This window comes from Vespa velutina, chromosome 12, assembly GCF_912470025.1.
Source record: "Vespa velutina chromosome 12, iVesVel2.1, whole genome shotgun sequence".
NCBI classification, from domain to species: domain Eukaryota; kingdom Metazoa; phylum Arthropoda; class Insecta; order Hymenoptera; family Vespidae; genus Vespa; species Vespa velutina.
In genome coordinates, this window is record NC_062199.1 from 4,830,762 (window position 1) to 4,846,309 (window position 15,548).

Here is a 15,548-nt window from a genome sequence, read left to right on the forward strand (position 1 = left end):
GATAAAAAAAAAAAAGAAAATATATACAAATTTCAAATAAAAAGAAAAGAAAAAAAAATTTACAAGATTCTAAACAATTTACAAGATTACACTAGACATTTACAAGATTTTCTTTTTTACGTCATTTAAATTACTTTAAAAAAAAAAAAATTAAAAAAAAAAAAAAAGATATAAGAAAAAAAAAATTATTCAAGCGATTTTTCTTATTCCTTTTTTCTAATAACGGTATCCGAGCGCTATGTTTAAAATTGAAATAGCCTAATCTTTTAAAATCTCTACATGTTCTTTAGGTTCGGAACAGTCAATGGATGAACTCTCACAGGACTCCATGATGTTGTCGATGCCGAACGAAGTATAATTAGCGCCGTTGGATCGATTACGTATTTGTAAATACTCTTTTTATCTACTTCTTATCATCCGAAGAAACGTTAGCTTCAGTTTTAGCGCTATTTCCGGATGGGCCTTCCAACGGCGCGTTATATTTTAATTTATCTTAGAACTCGTCACGAATCTAAGGTACACTTTCCATCCTCTCTCTCTCTCTCTCTCTCTTTTTCTCTCATTCTCTCATTCTCTCATTCTCTCTCTCTTTTTCTCTCTTTCTCTCATTCTCTCTCTCTCTCTTTCTCTCTTTCTCTCATTCTTTCTCTTTCTCTTTTTATCATTATATCCCTCTCTTTTCTCTCTCTCTTTCTCTCTCTTTCTCTCTCTCTCTCTCTCTCTCTCTCTATTTCTCTATCTCTTTTTAGATAATTTAGAAAGAAAAAAAACCTACTTGTTTTTAGCATAAGTGGAATGCATTTGAAGGAAACATTAATTAAGCTATTAAATTACGTACGATATTAGGCTATTATTGCCGTGCAGTCAATTTTTAGCTTTGTCAAGAAGTTTTGAAAGGATCGATGAAACGTCACGATTCTATTCGATGATCCTATTCCGACCAAAATCAATATAGAATCTGTCAATGTCGAAGACCATGAAAGAAATAGAAAAAAAAAAAAAGAAAAAGTAATAATAATAAAAACAACACGGATCTTCGAACTCGAAAAAAAAAACTTGTAACGTCTCGTCGAATGATTTTTTAGGAAAGAAAAAAGAAAAAGAAAAGAAAAATTTACTCCAAATCGATCAGAAAAAAATCTAAGGATCTATGAATAGATCGTTTATCGTTCAGTACGATGATGATCGACGAATCATTCTTCATTTATAAGATAAGTAAATTAGGATTAAAATCGATCAGAAAAAAAAATCTCGATTATCTATGAATCGTCTATATATCGATATGATTATTGATATCGATGATTTGATGATAAATATCGCACAGAGAAAATCCTAAAATTTATAAATCCCTTCATCTTCCATAGATCTCGGGATATTCTTTGATCGATTTTCATTATCAGGTTTACTATATTTTTCTGATCGATTTCAATGATCGGATGATCAAATATATATAGATTTCTTGATTTATTCTGATCGATTCTGATTATATGGATCATCGATGATCATCACATGATTACCGCCATGTAGATTTATAAATCATCAAGAAAATCGAATCTTCCTCTAATTAAACAATAGAATCCTGTCGATATAAATTATCGATGGTAATATTCTAAAAATCGCAAAGGATCGAAAAATGTAGAATTACATCGAGTAAAAAAAAAAAAAACAAATCCGAATAAGTTTTACGTATCCTTGACGTATTTTCGAATGACATCAAGAAGCAATGTTCCCGAACGGAATTATCTTTCGCAGTACGTAGAGAAAAAAGAAAAGGAAAAAAAAAGAAAATAAAAGAAAACAACGCGATGTAACGATTTTATTTAATATGAATGTACTGTGATGTAAATATTGTAAACTAAGCTCTATTATAAAATATACGATTGAGTATACATGCATACACATACACACACATATATATATTATATATATATGTATATGTATATAAACACACTTATTCCTACGACCTTGAAATCCTTTGAAAAAATTATTTCTTTTTATTTTTAATATTTTTCATTTTTTAGATTACTTTTTAATTCACTTTACTTTGTAAATTTTAAACTTTAAAATTTTTATTTCAATCAATTACTATGTTCATCTATATTGAGATAAAACATTATTATTCAGTAATCATCATTAATTAAATATTTAGTAATTATTACTGTTATTATTATTATTAAAAATTATTATTAAGTAAAGGTAAACGAGGGATATATGCAATTGACATATATTTATAACAGCAAAAGACATTTTTTATTATTAACAGTAGGCTTACAGTATTGCAGTAATGAATGTGCAAGAACGTTATCGTACGTATAATGATCGCACATTATTTCTAAAAATTTTTTTATGTACAAAAAAGTTCAAAGGGGGCGATGGAAGAAGGAGGGAGAAGGATAGGCCGGGTAAGAAAGAGGGAACGGAGAATTTATTTATTTACAATCCTTTCATCCTTCAAATCTTTTCGATAGCGACAGATATAAAAAATATGAAAGCAAATTTACATGTACTTATATTTACGTATCGTTTATCTGAAAATTCGATTTAATTAATAATCGTATATTTTCCGCGTTTTTCTTTTTTTCTTTTAGTTTTATATTTTTCTTTTGTTTTTAACATTAATGAAGGATAACAGGAAGTCCAATTTTTTTTTTGTTTCTTTTTGTTTTCTTCTTTTTTATTTTTTCGTTAAAAATTTGCACCGATTTAAATCGCTGACGTCGAATAAATAAAAATTAAAAGCTCGTTTATGTTACTAAACTACTGATCGATCATTTTCTACGACCGATCATTTTTTGTTTGCTTATTTGTTAGTTTTTATTTAATCTCATCTTCTCATCTTCTTTTTCTTTCTCTCTCTCTCTCTCTCTCTTTTTATTTTCTTTCCTTCTTTTTCTGTTTTTTTTTGTTTCTTTTTTCTATGTACATACAAAAAAAGATCGGCGAATATCGAGCAGATTTTTATCCCGTTTGATGACAAAATTGTGGTTGGTGATGAGTCGGGGTAGTTGGCGTTAAGGGTGTCATTGGTGTCAGTGGGGTTAATGGACTTCCGGGACTTTCACTTCCGGCACTGCCACCTTGATAACCACCTAGGTATGCTCCGACCACGTTCACACTACTGGGATACATTTCCGTCGGGTGATGTTGCATTGGTGGTGAATGATGCACTATAAAATATAAAAAAAAAAATAGGGCCAAAATAGGAAATTATTTCGAGTGATTACATCTTTTTACTGGAATTAAAAATAAGTTTTTTTAAAATAAGTAAGTCGAAAGTGCGAAATAGAAATTTCTTTTTCATAAGCGACTTTGTTCTCAAGAAAATATAAATTTTTAATAAATCCAAATTCTAAAGTCCAAATAGTATCGCAGCATTTTTGACAATCAAAAATAAAATGAAAGTGTGGAATAGAATTTTTTTTATAGATAGCTTTGTTCTCGAGAAAAGTCAAATTTTGGATAAATCCAAATTGTGAAAACCAAATCGTATTCGGAAATAGAAATCCGGAATAGAAATTTCTTTTTCATAGACTACTTTGTTCTTGAGAAAAGTCAAATTTTTAATAAATCCAAGTTACGGAATTCAAATATTATCGCAACATTTTGTTGGGTATTAATGATTATAAAATACTCTTGTAGTTAATAAGTTAATAAGTTAAATAAAATAAATCGTACGATAAACTCACTTTGCGTTTTGATTTTGCCACTGTGCTTCTTCTGCCTTGCCCTTGAATTTTGAAACCATACTTGTGTGACCCTCTTACTTAATCCAGTTACATGTGCTATCCTTTCGAGATCCTGACCATCGGGATTACTATCCAATTGAAAATTCGCCTGCAATACGGAGAGTTGTTCCTCGGTGAACGTAGTTCTTACTCTCTTTGTTTTACTACCCTTGCCACCGTGTTCGGAGTCACAATCTTCGGAGGAAGAAGTATTGTTTCCCTCTACTACATCAAGATAATGTGCCTTACATAATAATCGTGCGTCCAACAGGGCAAATTGTTCACCGGTCGATAATTGACGTGAACAAGCGTCACAGGCAAAACAGGCTAAATGATAAACCCTTTCACGGGCTCTCCTAACCCAATCACCTGCGCCCACACTTCGCCCACATTTTGCACATTTAGCACCGAACGTTCTGAAACAATATAATTTTTTTTTTCATGGGACCCATTAAAGAATATCAATTTTCGTTCGAATTATATTTTAAATTGATGTTTTGAGAAACAAAAAAAAAACAACAACAAAAAAGAAAAGAAAAGAAGATCTTTTTTTATCGTCCTACTTTTGTTATGACTCATTATTGCAATTTGATATAGCAGATCAATATCGTTTCAAATAACATGTTAGCAATGTTATCAAAACATGTCGTAATGATACTTTGTCATCGTATGATGTGAAATAGTATTCATCGAACGCGTATCATAATACTTAGTCGAATGAGGAAAATACGATGATAGATTGAAAATCGACGAAGTTATTTCAAAAATTCAATATAGAGTGTCACTCGACAAGTTATATCTCAAAATAATTGGTCAATTAAGAATCGACACGATAATACAAACAACTAATTATCATTCATATATATATATATATATATATAATATATTTTCAAGTATGAGGAAGAAAGGTGAACTCGCGAAAAGATAAAAAAAAAAAGAAATAAATAAATAAAAAATACAGGACAAAAAATAATAAACTATTGCATTTTAAGGTTATCGCGAGAAGGTACGGATTGTGTTGTGTTGTGTCGCTGAGAGAAGAACGTGAAACGTTCAGTTTATTTTTATCTCGTGCGTCTCGGTGCAGGTTCATTGAGGACCGCCAGACCCGAACACGGTCCTGTCCTCATTAACATACTACTCGACCAAAGTCGATGTCCAGCGGCCCTCCTAAAGGCGCGCGTCAGAAACCAGGGGCACCGTTTAAGAGGGGTTGCCATCGCGATTCGGGAAGTAGATTACGTCGAGATTATTTCGACGTCTCAGTCGTGGCTTCCATCTGGCCAACAAATGACTCGAACCCTTTGAATTTCAGCCGACGATGATATCCCTTCAATAAGCCAATTGTTTATTAAATACGATATTAACACCGCCATCGTTATTATTATTATTATTATTATTATTATTATTATTATTATTATTATTATTATAATTATTATTATTATTTTATAAGCCAAGTTCGCAGGCCAGTTCAATTAAGTCCACTTTTTGAATTTTTTTTTAATTTAAGTGTCGAAGTATTTGATGGAGTCTTCATTTTTTATATTCACAATAAATTTCCCTAATTTCTGTTATTTAATACCATTAAATGACAAAATTTTGTTGAACATCGTGTAAAAAATAATTTATTTCAAAAATCAATCTGATTTAACTCAGCACTCTAATGTAAATCGTTGCAATAATGCAATTCAAACGTAGCAGCAAGACCTTTATACATTCTACAATCTTTATTTGAATTTATACTTTAATGAGAATTTTAAAAAATGATTTATATTATTTCATCGCATTATTCCATTTTTTTTTTATTTTATAAAAGTTAATCGATTTGGCAAGTGATCATCTCATATAATATTATAATATTATCATATTATATTATTTATTATTATGTATATTTATTATATTTTATTATTATTATTATTATTATTATTGTTATTATTATTATTATGATTATTATTATTATTATTATTATTATTATTATTATCAAGTAAGAAGGTTAAAAGATCTGTTTCTCAATTCTTCGAGGATCATGCAATTTTCTTTTCCAAATATTTCATTTCCCATTTCCTGATTTCAAATTCTTCTTAACAGAACTATTCAAATTATTAAAATCATATAAATTTAATTGGTATATATAATAAAAAAAATTGCAATGGATCATACTTAAATTTATAATCTCATTTTTCCAGCATTGAACTCAAAATACGAAAAGATTCAATACCCAAACACATTTTCTTTATCAACTGCAACGACTATCAAGCTGATAAAATTACAAATAAATATAAAAAAACAAAAAAATCGAAGTAAACGACAAACTAAAGTATGTCCATTAATTCATAAACTCATTTTAAAACATACTCTTTAAAACGTAACATCGAAATAGATAATAAATTCTAAGAAGAAGTGCATTTTCGGATCACTCTCAACGTGATCTTTTCACAAAGAAAAACAGAAGAAAAGAAAAAGAAAAAGTTCTCACGAGGAAACGTTCACGTTTTTCTTTGAAAAAAAGAAAAAAAGAAAAAAAGGAAAAAGGAAAAAAAAGAAAAATAGGAACATATTAGATAGGATCAAACTCTTATAGTACATAAGTTCAAGAAAAAGAGCAACCATGCAGAAGAAGATGAAGAAGAAAGAGAAGAAGAGGAAGAAGAAGAAGAAGAAGAAGAAGAAGAAGAAGAAGAAGAATCGGTTGGTCTACCATCGACCGTCTAGGGTTATTGTATGGAAAAATATGGTAAGCCAGGGAAGGGATTAGTCTCGGTCCTGTGCATAGTCATCGTCGTATCGAAGATATTTTCGGGGTATTATTGGTTATGTTGATCGTGTAAAGGGCACGCCTAGAAGCCCTGCCTCGGACACCTAGAAGAGAAAGAGAAATAGAAGAAGAGAAAGAGAGAAAGAAAGAGAGAGAAAGAGAGAGAGAGAGAAAGATAAGTCAAGAGAGAAACAACAGCTACCGCATAGTCGAATCAAATCGCAATATCTTCGAAGAGGCTGGGTAAGGTGCCATTTGCATAAACAGTGGCGCCATCCTTCTCTCTCTCTCTCTCTCTCTCTCTCTCTCTCTCTTTATCATTCCATCTATCAATCTATCTATCTATCTTTCTTTCTCTCTTTCTCTTTCTCTTTCTCTGTCTCTCTCTCTCTCTTTCTCTCTGTTTCTTTCTTTCTTATACCCTTAACTCGTGAAAGAAAAGAAGAAGGAGTAAAATAAGGGCCTGTGTAACCAGCCACCAGTAGAAAGAAAGAGAAAGAGAAAGAGAACTGGTATCGAGTATCTATAAATCTTCAGGGTCGTACGTCGGCTACCAAACGGCTCCGCCCTAATTTATTCATTTGTTCTTCGACATAGGCGGGCCCTATAAGTCAACGAAGGATTAAGTCGGGTGCTAGTCCCGACCCCAGTCATGCAGCAGCACTCTCTTTCTCTCTATCGACTGGTACCTACAATCTGCATGCAGATCACGACTACCCTCTACCTCGAAGTACACGCCGATCGTGCGACTTGCCAAGTAATTAGCCATTCCACAACGCATTCTTTACGATTTACTACTGAGTTTCCCTACGTTCAGAAAGGAAGTACGACCAATTGGTTAATCCCCTTTAATGTCAATGTGATTATCTTGTTTCCATATTGTTCACAATTAACGTCTTGTTATTTCAATAGAAATTTAATGATCGATATATATATATATATATATATATATATATATATTTATGTAAATGTTTATTTAATCAAATGTCATTTATTTTAATCTTTTTGACGTCTATATTTCAACGATTAGGACAACAATGATTAGAAGATACATTAGAAGATAAAATGATTAGATATAATGTATATGATTTCAAAATTAAAAAAAAAAATGAATAGTATAAAATTATTTGAACAGAATAACAGTAGAAAATTAACGATTGGAAATGTATAGATTTCCAGCTATTTCAAACTACGATAACCTGTTCTTAAAAGGATTAAAGTTGATAACAATTAACCATAAGTTTTCCAACGATAATATAGCTCACTTTCTTATTGACTTTAGTGGACACAGTAAATTAAGCCGAGTTAGATCGTTTCGATTCGAAGGTAAAGGAACTGGCTAATAGAACGATTTTTGTTCGCGCCTACTCTTTCCTTTTTCCTTTTTTCTTTTCTCTCTCTCTCTCTCTCTCTCTCTCTTTCTTTCTTTCTGCTATCTCTTGTTTATTTTTTTTTGGTCGGCCCATACGATAGGGTTAAAGGAGCGCTCGATAACGCGAGAGGATGGGAGAAAGTGTCAGTGAATATTTATTAATTTAAAAGGCGGCTCTTGCGACTTGAAAAGCGCCGGGGTCCTTGTGATAGAGAGAGAGAGAGAGAGAGAGAGAGGCGAGGGGAGAGAGAGTGAGGCCCCGGTCCTCGGGGCCTTACGAGGCGAATTCCTTAGACCTTTGGAACACTGACACTCGGCAGCCTCAACTCGTGACTCGGCACCCACGTAGTACATGTAAAACGTACTGCCAGGATATACTATACCCGTTTCCTACCTTCTAAACTGACCCCCTTTTTGGATATCGAAACATGGCCTATGACTATAAACCCTTATCATTAAACCTTTTTACTACTGTTTATATGTTCTAGTCATTTTCAGATTGGAAGGATGATTGAACAGGAAAATAATTAAATTATATCTAATTAAATTTGATTAAATAAAAATATTACTCTTAATCAATCCTAATCAGAAACATATTAGTTTGTCCTTTGTTAGCTCCAACGACGTCTAGTTTATTGAAGATAAAGAAAATATTGATTTTCACTCTTCGCTGAACGTAATAATTAATTGATTTATATGAGCAAGTAGTCACTTGTCAATTATTTATTAACACATTGTTGATCGGTATATGATAATAAGTAATACAGCGTCTGCTGGGATTTTATCCTGGCTATGTTCATGATTGAATTAAAATTGTTATTAAAATATTATATGTTCAGAAAAATTGGAAATATTGCAATGAAGTAAACGCTATACAATATGATAAACAATATGTACTATTTTATACTTTAATAATTACGTAAGTCGTATTTACTTGCAAAAACAAGTATATTTGTGGAACGATCTCAATTATATGTTAAAAATGTTTTTGACATAAAGTTAACAATAGGATCCATTCGATAACATAAGCGATATCCAAAGATGAATGTATCCGTCCCAAATGAAGAATTCCAAACCCTTCCCCATCCCCCGAAGGTGATCCTTCCTGTTAAATCTCTAGATCCTTAGGATTGCGAATCTTTCGATGATCGAGTATAGAACTCGGTCTTGAGACACGGTTCGGCTTTTTCTTCGGGTTCACCGGCATCGGGACACCTTCTACGTCAACGTGACTTCGCAGGTCGTGCACGAGCATGAGTGTACAGTGATGTGAATAGCCGACTGTACGTGAGGTCTGAAGGAGGAGACGACGACGACGAAGAAGAAGAAAAAGAAAAAGAAGAGGAGGAAGAAGAAGAAGAACCATCGGAAGACATTAATCACCCAACGGCGAGGGACTCTTACGTTCGTATAAGACGTCGAACGCAACCCACAGTAACATATACATATATGTGATCTGTAGATCTCTACACTCATAGATCCGCAAGCCACGTGACCTTTCCTTCGCTAAACAACCAATAAAAATTTTTTTAACTAACCCTCATCTGCCTCTTCTAACATCATAGATTTTCAAATATCATAGAGGATTCCTATTTATATTTATATTTCTTTTTTTGTTCTTTTCATGCTCGATCACGTCTTATGGATCAGAAATAAAGTCTAGTTGGATATCCAGTTTGATCATTACGTAGTAAGTTTTTGTCGATAGGATGAGATTATAGAACATGAAAATATTAAGATAGATGAAATTTTTTGAGTATATAGGAAGTTTGAAGTTGTGTAAGTAATTATTTTTTATGGGCAATGAAAAGAGAACTTTAAGGGGATAAAATCGTCGCTCGTTTTATCCATCGTCAAAACAGCAAATTTTATACAGTAAATAACGAAAGTAACATATATACAATTGACAATGATTAATTTGATAAAATATATTATATTTCATCTTATTATTGTTATTGTTATTGTTATTGTTATTATTATTGTTATTGTTATTGTTATTGTTATTATTACTGTTATTGTTATTATTAAATATCATGAATTTAAAAGTTACTCGGAGGAAAAAAAAGAGTATTCCTATCTAAAAAATTTGTAAAATTAATATATAATTAATGACAACAGATACACTTAATCAATAATATTTATTTCGCTTGTTAAATATTTGATGTTATTATTATTATTAAATATATTGAATAATATATCAAATTCAAGAGTTACTTAGAAAGAAAAAAGACTGATTAAGAAATTTGTAAAATTAATATTCAATTAATGGTACCAGGTACACATAATTGACAATATTTATTTCTTTTTTTAATTATTATTATTATTATTATTATTATTATTATTATTATTATTATTATTATTATTATTATTATTATTATTATTATTATTATCATTATTATTATTATTAGATTAAATATACCAAATAATATACCCAATCCAAAAGTTACTTAAAGAGAGAGAGAGAGAGAGAGAGAGAATGTTCCTAGTTAAAAATGTTAAAATTCAAATAGGCGTCGCGACGTTGTAGCATAAGACGAACAAATGATCTCACCCCCCTTCCTCTCAACCCCTAGTCCACTACCTCCCTCTTTTTCTTTCCCCTTCTATCCTTCTCTTTTCGAGATGAGCTCCCGTAGTGGTAGCCGAGAAACGTCTTCTTAAGATCGGCTTTGGGCATCCGCCTCGAATCAGCAGGGTGCCACTGTACTCTCTTCGATACGAAAGAATATTATTGGCTTCCATCGATAATCCGTAATCCTACTACTGGATCGCCTACTACCGGCCGAATATCGTTCGCTATTCCGTTCTTCTTATGAATGGAACGCAACGGAGAAACGGATGTAATCGTATATCATCAAAATCGGGAGAAAGAAAGAAAAAAAAAAAAAAGAAAAATAAAACAGAAAAAAAGAAGAGAAAGTAGAGAGAGAGAGGGAGAGAGAGAGAGAGAGAGAGAAAGGATATGGTAAATTTCATTTATAAAGTTTTTTTCGTGGAACAATTGTGAAGATTAGTACGAGCGAATTCTATTTGATTCAGATTAAAAAAAAATATAAATATGTGTATAATCGATTGATATTATTCAATATGAGTAAAAAGTATTTAAATGCAATTGTTACTTTATTAAATGTATAATTGAATTAACATTGTGGAACGAAATAATCGTACGATTAATCATTGTTAATTGTCGCATAAATCCGCAATATGTGAAATAACTTGCAATCCTAATCTAGCCGAAGCTAAAGTTTTTAGGAGATTCAAAGAAGAAAAGAAAGAAAAAAGAAGAAAAAAAAAAACGAAAAATAAAAAAGGAAAAATAAATACGATGGCTATTATAGTTATTCGACTTGTCTAAAAGAAAAGAAATGATGAATCATTGTGGAACGAAATAACCGCATGATTAATTATCATTTATTGTCACACATAAATCCGCAATATGTGAATAACTATACTAATCTAAAAGAGAAAAAAAGAAGAAAGAAAAGAAAAGAAATTTTAAATCAAAACGACGAGTGAAATAAAATCGAAAGATTAACTTACAGGGCGTAATCGTGTCGACAATAGAGTCTCATCCCCCGAAGAAAACAGGAATGTTGATCATGAAGGGGTCTGGCACAAGCGCAACACTTAAGGCATCTCGAATGCCATGTACGACCCCCAACACATAGTACGGTACGTTCTCGGACATTTTCTCCGCAACCACCACAATCCATTTCCATGCCATCCTGTTGTTGACCATTTTCTTTAGCAGCAATTCCACCCCCGACAACTATAGCACCCTTTGCCATTGTGCTTGTATTGTTTCCTTTCTTACCAGGCCCATGATTGTTGTTATTGTTATTGTTGTTGTTGTTGTTGTTGTTGTTGTTGTTGTTATTGTTATTATTGTTATGATTCTGAGTATTGTTGTTATTGTTGTTGTTATTAGCACTGTTAATATTGTTGTTGTTGTTGTTATTATTATTGTTGTTGTTGTTGTTGTTGTTGTTGTTGTTGTTGTTGTTGTTATTGTTGCTGTTATTGTTGGTCGAGCAGATCATGCTATTCGAACACTCGCTATCCGTCTCCAATTCTGTCTAAAAATCAAATAAAATGAAATCAATGATACATATATATATATATACATATATAAAGTGAATTTTAAATCGTTTTAATTTAAATTTGCTTTGTTTTATATTTGATAAATTTTTGAAGTATTTTCTTGAACTTTTATATATGATTAATGGATGGAGAAACGAGAAGGATTATATACAACAGGATTTATTATTCGATCCATAAAATCTGTATGTCGTCGGTTTGATTAGGTAATAAAATGGAATCGTGTTAACGTTCTCGTAAAGCCAACTGGCCAACTTGAAAAGAGCACGATACTAGTCCGTTAAACGCGAGAAACCGTTCCGGTAGTAACCTCTATCCACTTTATTCCCGAGCGAATAAAGTTTTAAGAATAAGAATAAGAATTTTTTGTTCTTTTCTTTTCTTTTATCTCCATTTTCTGTTTCTTTTTTCTTTTTTTTTTTTCTTCTTTCTCTTTCTTTTATATAAGCTATTGTATCCGTATCGAGGAACATAAGTTTCCCGATTGATGTCGGAGAAGTCGCATTCTCGCGAGAGTCTTTCTTTACTGCGGACTCCAAATCTTAATTAATATAGGTAAGATAAAAATAAAAAAAAAAAAGAAAAAAAAATAATAATAAATAACCAAGGAGTCTCGGAGATTCTCGTCGGATTGATAAATGACGTCTCCTCTCTCATTCTAACGCGGGATGTATCAATGTATCCGTTGTTGGTGATGAGCTAGCTATAGTTTTGCCATTTGTACTTTACGCTTCTGGCTAAGGAGAAGAAAACCATGGTACGTGTTACACCGATATGCTTCGTTACGTGACTAAGATCCTCGTAAATGGCTCTGCGTCCTACGCTCTTACGTTGTTTGCTATGGTAACCTTCTTATGGATACTCTTCGCGCGAACATTTTAACCTTAAGAAATATATATCTATCCTGTAGGTAAATGTATAAGTGAGACACGTTTCATTAACTTAATATTTAACAAATTATTATTATTATTATTATTATTATTATTATTATTATTTTGTATATATAAAATAATAAATTTAATAATATAATAAATTAATAAAATAATATAATAATATGATAAAATACATATGTATATATATGATAATATAAATATATATTTATATAATAATGTAAAAAAATATATATATGTATGTGTTTCAGAAATGTTTCAGAAATGTATCGAATTTAAAGAGCATATTCTACTCAAGGTAAGGATGACAAAAAATTCATTTTTTATTTACATCAAACAACATGTCCGTTATTGACAATCCATACTATTTACTCGACAGGAAATCATTTCGATGGAAATCATTTTCAACAGTTTCCATAATGAAACGCGTTTTCGAACGCGTATTTATATAACCTTTTTTTTAATCTTTACGATGAATAGAATATGCTCTTTAAATTCGACGATATATTTCTGAAATATATAAATGTTTATACTAAATGTTTAAACTGTATAAAAATATGCCAAATATTCATAATAATTATATACATGACGTAAAATATTATAGTTATTATTTATGGAGTTCGTATTTTGAAACATTTCTAATCAATATTTTAAATAAATAAATGATCATTATTTATAACAAAATATTAATACATAATATAAGCGATCAGTATTACATCGATTAATACAAAAACTATCGGTATTTTAATTAAAAAATTTGTAAATATAACAGAATCTTAAAAGGAGTATTTATAAAAAAGAAAAAAAAAATCTAGACATAATTGTGATATTTAATTATTTACACTGATCGTTTGTATTATATATCGATATTTTTATCACAAATATTGAATAAAATATACATAATAAATTATATATAACCATTTATTTTACAAAATACTTAACATTAATTAATAATTAAACAAAACAAAAAACTAAATAAAGGAAAGTGATGCATTATTCATTCATATTTCGAGAACAAAAAATTTATAAATATTTTAATAGAACGATTAGTGAATTTTTAGTGAATTAGTAAATTTCTTTCTTTTACTTTTTTTCGTTTTTTTGTTTTTGTTTCGTACACAATGATTTATCAAATTGACGTTTTAGAGTATGCAAAGAAAAAAAAAGAAAGGAAAAAAAAAAAAGAGAAAAAGAAAAAAAATGTATTTATCAAATAGTAAATCAATAACAGGATTAATACAATCTGATCAAATGTATGTATGTATGTATATATATATATCCGATAGATATGAACCTTTTTTACAAAATTCACTTTGGCCTGATAGAAACGAGTACAAATGGAGCATAGAATCGATAATATTAATTACCACGTGGGCAAACTTACCAAGTTGTTATTCTACGACTTTACGATTGATCAATCGACTAATCTGTTTAGACCGGTGAATTAATTAGAACGTTTGGCCAACCTTACCACAACTTCTCGCTTCGAGTTCGATCTATTTTGCATACACGATCGTATCTATTATAGAATATCATCGATAATATTACTTTTTCCTTTTTTCTGTTCTTTTTTTTCTTTTGTCCTTTTACAAATTAACACGAACCATATGTAACATGGCATAGTTACTCGTTACTTTTTAATTATATTACAAATTTCATATCGGAAGAAATGAATTGCCATTGAATTTTCATGTTGTCGTACATAATATTATGTTCGACTTATGAACATGAATATTTTATGATATGTAGGTATGGCTGGTTTTTTTTTTTTTTTTTTTTTTTTTTTTATTTATTTTTATATTCTTTTTTTTCTCTTTTCTTACACGTCACTTTCGGACAATCAAATTCCAACGCTTATTTTCTACCAGTTAATACGTAATTTTATTCGATTGACTATTAAAATTCTCTATGTTAATTTTACGTAAGATAAACCAATGAATTTTGTATGATCGATTTTAAAAATAAATCTACAAAATGTATAAGAAAGATAGATGTGATATTGGGTAGTAAAGAATTTCGATACAAGGTATAAGTAAAAATGTTGATACACCGAAGACAGGCAATTTTCGAAAGAGAAAAAGAGAGAGAGAGAGAGAGAGAGAGAGAGAAACAGACAGACAGATAGACAGAAAGAGAGAGAGAGAGAGAGAGAAAGATCCTACGGCTCTTTATCTTATTTTTTATTTTCTTCATTTCTCTCTATCTTTCTTCTTCCTCGTTCGTTCTGTCCGTTCCACGTCGAGTGGTAATCATTTCACGTATAACTGGACGGCCATTGATTTATGATCTGCCGAAGGCAAAGTCGAACTTCCCACCTGTGATTTATGCCCTATGGCTTTTCGATACGTTGGCGTAAAGATTCACCGACGTCGATTATTTCCGTCGGTCTCTCTCTCTCTCTCTCTCTCTCTCTCTCTCTCTCTCTCTCTCTCTCTCTTTCGTTCTCTTTCTCTTTCTATCTGTCTCTATCTCTGTCTGTCTCTCTTTTTTCACACCTTCGTTCGATCAGCAACCATTAACGTCAACGCCGATCGCGAAAAATCTATCGGCTCTCTCTCTGTGTAACACCGGATCTCCCATATATAATATACGTGCATATACAACATTATGATAAGTCTCTTTTCGTATCATAATTATTTAAAATTTCAAAAATATTCATCTTTGTTGCTTTTTTTAGTCTTAAATTCTTTTTATCAAAATTTTTCAAC

At 30.8% G+C, this 15,548-nt stretch overlaps 2 protein-coding genes across 4 annotated transcripts in view; one reads left to right on the forward strand and one right to left on the reverse strand.

Moving 5' to 3' along the window:
• Positions 1–649, forward strand: part of LOC124953355 (LIM/homeobox protein Awh) — a 29,535-nt gene extending 28,886 nt beyond the window's left edge. For both annotated transcript variants that reach the window (XM_047504607.1, XM_047504606.1), the window contains exon 6: positions 291–649. In XM_047504607.1, the coding sequence (XP_047360563.1) occupies positions 291–358 (68 nt within the window). In that variant the 3' untranslated portion in view covers positions 359–649. The remainder of the gene's footprint in view (positions 1–290) is intronic.
• Positions 650–2,207: 1,558 nt separating this feature from the next.
• LOC124953354 (LIM/homeobox protein Awh-like) overlaps positions 2,208–15,548 on the reverse strand; it is a 16,515-nt gene continuing 3,174 nt past the window's right edge. For both annotated transcript variants that reach the window (XM_047504604.1, XM_047504605.1), the window contains 3 exons: positions 11,393–11,928; positions 3,687–4,141; positions 2,208–3,167 (listed from right to left, as the gene is read on the reverse strand). In XM_047504604.1, the coding sequence (XP_047360560.1) occupies positions 2,959–3,167; positions 3,687–4,141; positions 11,393–11,928 (1,200 nt within the window). In that variant the 3' untranslated portion in view covers positions 2,208–2,958. The remainder of the gene's footprint in view (positions 3,168–3,686; positions 4,142–11,392; positions 11,929–15,548) is intronic.